The following is a 7,604-nucleotide window of genomic DNA, read 5'->3' as shown; positions in this document are numbered from 1 at the left end:
CCGCTCCCCAAGTGAGCCCGGCGCGCGAGAGGCAGGAGGGGCGGCGCGCGGCGGAGCAGGCAGCCCAGCGCGCTCGCCCACCGCCCGCCCGGCGCAGCTCTCCGCGGCCGCTCCAGTCGCCGCCGCCGCCGCCAGGATGGCCGGGTCGGGCTCGCTGTGCTGCGCGTCCCGGGGGGCCTCGGCGCTCCTAGCCACCGCGCTTCTCTACGCCGCGCTGGGGGACGTGGTGCGCTCCGAGCAGCAGATCCCGCTCTCCGTGTAAGTGCCTGGTGCTGGGACTCCCCGGGAGGGGCGGCTAGCGCCCGAGAGAGACCCGGGGCGCCCAAGTTTGGGCGCCTGCAGGTGCGGCTGGGCAAGACCCGTGGCGGGTGCGGGCCTCGCCTCTTGCACCTGCCTCTCAGCATCAGCATCCAGCGGCTGGACTAGGGTGGGACCTTCTCACCCTTTCCCTGGGGCTGGGGAGTAAGATCTGGAGAGGTTCACCTCAAGTGACAGCGCCAAGTTTAGAGCCTGTTTACCGACTGCAACTTCCACGGGCTGTTTAATGGTCCCCTTTTCTGCTACCTTGCCATCCTACTTTTCCGGGAAGCGGGGGGAGGGGGATGGGTGGATTTCTTCAGAGTAGTATTTACCAGGTGATGCTCATTTTAGGTGTTTAAATAACCAGGCAGTTGTTTCTATGAAAGCCGGTGGTCTTCTTAGACAGCCAGACTTTACACCTTCTGAACTCCGGTGACCCAGGACCCTATCCCGCGCTGCGCTCTGCACCTTGGTGCTGGTAGTTTGTAAGAGAGAGCTTTTTCTATCTTTCTTTCCTTTTTCCTTTAATGTTCTATCGCCCTGCTCTCTCAGCCACAGCCCGGTGTGTGCGCGTGTGTGACGGTGACACTGGTATTACATTTCTTCCCTCTGCTCTTTTTTTCCCCATAGAGTGAAGCTGTGGGCCTCCGCTTTTGGTGGGGAGATAAAATCCATCGCTGCCAAATACTCGGGCTCCCAGCTTCTGCAAAAGGTAAGGTTTCTGTGGTGACAGACAGCGATGATTTTTCTAGCACAGAAAATGGAGGCAGATTTAGTTTTTCCAAACAAACGTGAGCCCAGAGCTGCATCCGTTATCAGAGTAGTCTCTGATCTTGGCATTGTACTGTGCAGTGACTTCTCCCTACCAACCGGTTATTTTTAGATGACACTTGATTCCAAACACAAAGAAAAGCAGGATACTCACTCGCACTGTCCTGGCTGGGGCTTGGAAACAGTGCGCTTGCATGGCTCTTCTCACAGTTGTCGGTATGGCTGTCTCAGTGCGAGAGAGCAGATGCTTTCCTGGCTGAAAGATGCTAACTTCTTCCAAGGGACAGAATCCGGCGGTGGCGTCTGTTCTTGGAGCCTCCACCTTGCACGGGAGTCATAGGGTTCAGTGTATTGGCGAGATACCAGCAGCTTTGTTTGTCATCCCTGCAGTCCTACAATCCCATTATTCCCCAATCATCTAGACCCAGGGCTGGGGTGCATTACATCATTACAGATAAGGCGAATTGATGTGGTTATCTTTCCACTCAGCTGCACTGCTGGGTAATAAGCTAGGAGAGAGTGGTCCACAAACTTAAGAAATTGGTCTGTGTCCATATATTTCTGTAAAGTAATGAGAATGGAGAATTGATTATTAGGCTGGTATCAGGAGCTGCATCAATTTTAATTCAAATAGGCAGCATCAAGCTTAAAATTACATCTTGAGATATATGGCCCCCCTGTTCTCCCCTTTAAGATAAAGAATGAGCTGGTGGGTGGATGGGTGAGGGTGGAGACCAGAGCGGGTGAAAAGAATTTCAAGTTAGTAAACGAACCAAATTAATCCAGATATTCTCCTGACAATAGAAAATAAGATTGGCCTTTAGGGGACAATTCTCAGAGACTGGGTATAAAGAGCTTAAATTGTTAAGTTAACTTTTAAGCATTTTAAAATGCGTTTTTCGGGCCAATGTACCATATGTGTTGTGCATGCTGCCTGGTAACCAAGTCCATATTTTATTTATGGCATTCCGTTTCAGAGAGTAGCATTTCGGGGCATTATACGACACTGTTTGCCACGCAAAATTCAAATATTATAATAAAGCATTGTCCAATAATAGGATGGCAAGGTATGCTGGAAAAAAAAAAAATGCTAGGCACCGAATCCTTCAAGCCATAGGGAAGACCGCTCACCTTTAGACTGGGAAGAAGTTCACTGAAATTTAGTCAGTGATAAAACTTGATGCATTGGCCTGCCTTAATGGAGTACCTGCTACCCTCCACTTTTTTTTTTTTTTTTTTTCATAAGAATGGCCTTTCTCCCTGGTATTCTTTTAATTTGGTCCAGCCTTGCCTGTACTCTGGCTATTTGCCCGCTTGTCAGATGTTTTATGTGACAAGCTCCGGACTGTGACACAGCCTGCGTATTGTGCCTGTGCTTTGAATTTCGGGATGCTCTGAGTGTGAGCATATTGTGTAACTTTAAAGAGATATTTCTCATCTGCATGTTGTAGTTGTAACAGTCCCAAAAGAGCCCCCTGTTTGGTCTCGATTGTGCTTAGATAGCATCTAGCTCACATTTTGGGGGAACACATGAAATACATGTGTCTTCTCTTGCAAGTTTATGCACACATGTGTGCTGCACGAATCCCATCAGCCCCATTATTAGTTATTGTATAATAGCAAATTGGCAGTGGCTAAGATACTTCTCATCGGCCCCGGTTCCTAAGACTGAATTCACCAGCCTTGCTCTGCCCTTGTTGAGTTTGCAGCTTGACAATTGTGTAATTATTTCCAGCTGTTTAATGCTTTGTTGCCCTTCCTTGCTGCTGTCTGGCATTTTGTAACTAATTCCAGGGGAAGGTGAATTGGTGCTTTCAGATAGGGTCCAGGGTGGGTATTTATCTGCTCTAGTACTGGGGGTCCTCATCTTTCACAACAGGGGTTGTGAAATGCCCAGGGCTTTGGGTTGCTTGGCAGATACTTGCATGAATGACCAGAGTGTGAATGAGATGCTTTAGGAAGCACTTTTAAGAACCCTCTGAGCCATGCTGATCTCCCAAATGTGACTGCGTTCTTTAAAATGGAGATGAACACTGGTTCAGAGAGTCCAGCAGTGATGAGAAAGTGGAGATGCTCTGAGTGTTGGAGACAAAGCAGCACTTTGAAAACTAAGGCTACTACTGTCACCCCTCCTGCTTATTTTCAAGTTTTTGGCCACTTGCATTAGGGCTTATTTCCTTAAATCAAAACAGCACACATCTATCCATCTCCTCTCTGTATCCTAACAATTGAGGTGCTTTGAAAAATGAGTTAAAAAACTCAATTGGAAAATGCATTAACACTGTGTTAAGGGAATTCATGGGTGACAATACCGGGTTGCATAAAAGACCGTAATTTCATTTGTAAGGTGCGAGCATTTACATTTGATTCTCAGTTAAGAAATGTACCATGTGCTATGATATAATTTTATGTATTTATGTAGTTTTCTAACCAGAACTTCATATTATGCATCAAAGTAGCATGTTTGCTTTTAGAAATGGAAGTCTGTCTGCCTGCCTCCTTTTTCTTTTCTTTTCTTTTCTTTTCTTTTCTTTTCTTTTCTTTTCTTTTCTTTTCTTTTCTTTTCTTTCTTTCTTTCTTTCTTTTTTTTTTATCTTGGGCCTAAACTTTCCAAAGTAATTACTGTGAATATAAGTGAAATAAGAATTGGCCATCTACTTTGGGGTGTTTGGAGACTGGGAGACCTGCCATTTTGGCAACATGCTTTGTTAGCTAATGTGACTTGCAGTCTGAAGTAAACACTCATGGGTAACACTGTGCTCCACAGCCCTACAGGATCAGGGTCCTGGCTGATCCTGTGTCTGGTGCTGTGGTTCCCCCTGCTGTAGCTTAGGATGCTCCAGTAGGTCTTCTCTGCAGGCCTGCCCAGTTAGCTTCTTCTATTTGCCTTAGTTGAACATGGGGATAGCAATCTATTCATTCCATTTGCCGCAGGCATCTGGATCTTATAAAGCACAGGGAGTCAGAGAGTTTTTAAAGTTGTGTGTCTGGGCTGTAGAGTGGAACATGGGAGGGAATGCTGAGCAGTTTGGGGGTTGTTAGAGGCCCTCTGAAGTCAAGTGCCGGGGTGCCCCCGTGTTCCTGTCAGCTGCCTCCTTCACTGGCAGATACCTCAGGGCTTCCCACTCTCTTCAGCTTTGAATTAACTTCCTATTTGACATATTCGTGCCAGTTTTTAGCTGCCCAATCTTGATTTTCCCCAAAGAATGTGCTTTGTCTGGGTTCTTTTCGGGAGGGAGGAGTAGTTTGGTCACCTCTCTGTTCTGGGATTCGCCCGAGAGAAGTGTTCTAATGGGTCTGAGGACCTGGCTGTTAAACACAAAGACACCACACCTTTAACATTTGCAATAAAAGTCATTAAACCCAGCATGATTTTCATCCCCTTCTCCTGGGGGGGGGGGAATTTCCTCCAAAGCTGAGTTTTTCATTCTGTTTAGACCTGCATGCGGGGGATGAATGTCCCCGGGAACATTGGATGCTAGTGACATTTTCCAGTCTTGAGATGGGAAGCCCAGGTAATATGTGCTCCTGCTATTAACATCAACACAGAGTCCACAGCTACCCGGGCACCTCCTGTAGCAATCACCAGGCCATTTGATTCTTGAAAGGCACAAGCAGGCTTTTGTGCTATCAACTATTTATTGAGATGGCTTTAATACACAAACTTGATGTCTCTCTCCGCAGGACAGAGTCAGCAAAGTAAGAGGCCGATCCCGTTAGCCATTTTTACAATTATGACTTTTCATCAATGCGGAAATCAATGGACTTTTTAATAATTAACAAAGAACATTTGTGAATTGCAAAGGGGTGGTGATGATAGTGGTGGTCCATGCTGTGCTGTCCCGAGGAAGCACAGCCCTACAGATCACAATGGAGGCTCAGCTCTTTTGGAATAAAGATAATTACCTGCCGTCCCTAAGGATATATATTTAGCCTGTGTTCCCAAGGTACATTCATACCATTGCTTCAGTTGGTAGACTTTCTTCTTTTATATTATGTTTTAAAGTCTTGACATTTCTGAAGTGACAGTTCTGATCTTTCTGGTTAATTACTGGTCTCATTAGACCTGTCACCAGGATGCACATGTGGCAGGTGTCTGAACTCTTAATGCCCACATGGTCTCTTGCTAAGTTCTTGTAGGAACCTTTGGTTTCTTGGTTTTCTTTTTCTTTTTTTCTGCCTCCTTTCCTAAGATTTCTTCTCTGTCAGAGACACCCTGCTTTCTTTCTTTTGCGAGGAACTGCTGCAGTCTGTGCTACTCAAAGAGATTTGCGTATGCTTATTAAAATTAAGGGGCTGGAGATATGAATGAAATTCTTGTTGGAGGTGAACTTCAGGTTTCCGTTGCAGTTGTGTGAGTTTTGATCCGTTAATAGGGTGATCTCTTTCTAGTATTAATTAATACTACCTGTGGTTATTATACCACCAGTTTGCTTATGAGCAGACACACGAATATCAAATCGTCTCCCGGTTTTGAACCCTCTCAGGCATGGAAAGTACAATTAGTGTTTTCAGTTTTTGATGAAGATTATCACTGTGTGGTGGGATCCACAGAAACAGGAGGAGTCATTACTCCTGTGTGCTTATGGCCTTTACTCCAATTTCACTCAGCTTCAGTTTGCAGCACATATCCATGGGAGTGCAAATTTGGGACTCCTGACTCTGTTTTTGATTGATCTTCCCCGGTACATGGTGCTCCCACATAAGGCAGCCAATAGATGACTAAGTGTGCTGAGCTTGCTAAAATGAGTGCACATCTCACATGAGCAGGAGCCTTTGTCTCGGGGTTGTCATTAATCCAGATTTGCCATCATCGAAGCCAACAAATGGGCCTTTTCTTTATCTGCACACTCAAGGTCTGTCAGGATCTCCCACCTCCTGGAACAGCAGCACTGTAGAAAATGGCCCTGAGGTGGAGACTGCCAGGGTCTTTGAAGCGTAGAATGTTACTGGGTGTAAGTTGCTTAAGATGCTGTAATTTGACTTAGGGGTTTTGTTGTGTCTGAGACCAGGGAAGAAATTAAATTAAATAGATGCCATAAAGTATCCGTCTATGAATTAGCATATGAGACTTCACTTTCTTTTAATGCCATTATCACATGAAGAGTTAATAGCCTATGTACCATCCACAGAGAAAGGTTTCTGAAACCTGGCTCTGACGACCCTGCTGACCCCTCTGTTCTCCTCAGTCCATTAAACAGAATACACCTTTCCTTCAAGGAAAGGAGACAGGTGGCGGCGAGGAAGAAGAGTGGATACATTCCCCGGGCTCTCCTCAGTGTATAGCGGTCAGCAGACTGTCTAAAGTAGACCCACTGTGCCCTTGCAAAACAGTGTCCTGTGCTTGGAGTCACCCTCAATGCCTTGGGCAGCTGTGTAGCTGATGTGTTGTGGAATGGTCTGCAGGCCAAACTGGCAGAAAATTACCATACAAATAAACTTAGAAGAAAAAAAAATAGTGTTTCTAAAGCATGACAAGTTTTTTGTTTTTATTTATTTATTTATTTATTTATTGAGCGACACCTATGAAGTACTCTTTGGGCCATTTAAACGAGGCATTGCATTCTGTGATTTGTAATACATGCATCTGTTAGATAGCTTCTCACTTACCCCAAATCAGGATTAGGAAAACAAACAACTGAGAGGCCAAATTGTGTGTTTCAAGGATGTATTGGAAAGGAAAGCATTCTCTCTTGACAAGGAATGGATGGCCGTGACTTTCCCCTTGCATACGTCAGGACGTTAATCTTGACACCTGTCATTAGAAGATGGTTAACCCTCTCGCAGTTAAAAGAGCTGTAATGTAGGTAACTAATCCAGGCTAGTAAGCTGCACAGAGCCATAAATGCTGTGAGTTCATATCATAGACCACTGGTCATGCATTTTAGAGGGAGCAACTGCCTGCCAATATAGGGGATTTCACCTGTCATTACCATCATAGCTACTGAGTTTGTGCCAGTGTCTGCATCTCTGCCATCAAGGTGGATGCTGCTCAAACAGAGTGTGCCTGATGCTGCCGGCTGATGGAGAGGACCTCCTCTTGGGTTGCTAGAGTGGCTCACCAAACAGAGAAAACCAGGATGCTGGTATAGAACCAAGTGGCTGCAGTTCATCAGGCATGGATGTGGCTAGGATATAAGATGCTATATGCAGCTGGAATGCGAGGAACTGCTTAGAACAGGGGCAGCTGCATGATGGTTGACCACAAGATACAGAAAGAAGAGTGTTAAAGTGCTCAACCAAGTCTGGGGTCTACTGGTCCCTGGCTAAGCCTTCCGTGGGACAAGACATCTTTATTTCAACTTGCTGGCTTTCCTCCCAAGCATCTCACCCTTGCTCTCATTTGTTATGAGATTTCCTTTGCCCATCTTTGTTCCGTTGATGAGCTGGGAACATTTGCAGAGATATTCATCCCTTAGAGATGTGCTCTTAAAAGAAAGGTCACTGGTCTAGGAGTTTTGTCTGCTTATCTTCTCTGTCGTTTCCTGAGGAGCCCTGGGCATGTCGCTTAATCTAATAGCAGAAGCAGGGAG

General features: G+C 45.8%; 1 protein-coding gene across 2 annotated transcripts in view; it reads left to right on the top strand.

Moving 5' to 3' along the window:
• The first annotated feature begins 8 nt into the window (after positions 1-8).
• Positions 9-7,604, top strand: part of Cacna2d3 (calcium voltage-gated channel auxiliary subunit alpha2delta 3) — an 807,286-nt gene continuing 799,690 nt past the window's right edge. The window contains exons 1-2 of one of the 2 annotated variants that reach the window (XM_021202917.2): positions 9-258; positions 931-1,012. In XM_021202917.2, the coding sequence (XP_021058576.1) occupies positions 137-258; positions 931-1,012 (204 nt within the window). In that variant the 5' untranslated portion in view covers positions 9-136. The remainder of the gene's footprint in view (positions 259-930; positions 1,013-7,604) is intronic. The other variant, XM_029541665.1, reaches the window with a different exon arrangement.

Source organism: Mus pahari, chromosome 8, assembly GCF_900095145.1.
Source record: "Mus pahari chromosome 8, PAHARI_EIJ_v1.1, whole genome shotgun sequence".
Taxonomy (NCBI): Eukaryota; Metazoa; Chordata; class Mammalia; order Rodentia; family Muridae; genus Mus; species Mus pahari.
Note: the sequence above shows the minus strand (reverse complement) of the source record. Positions and strands in the feature narration are given on the sequence as shown.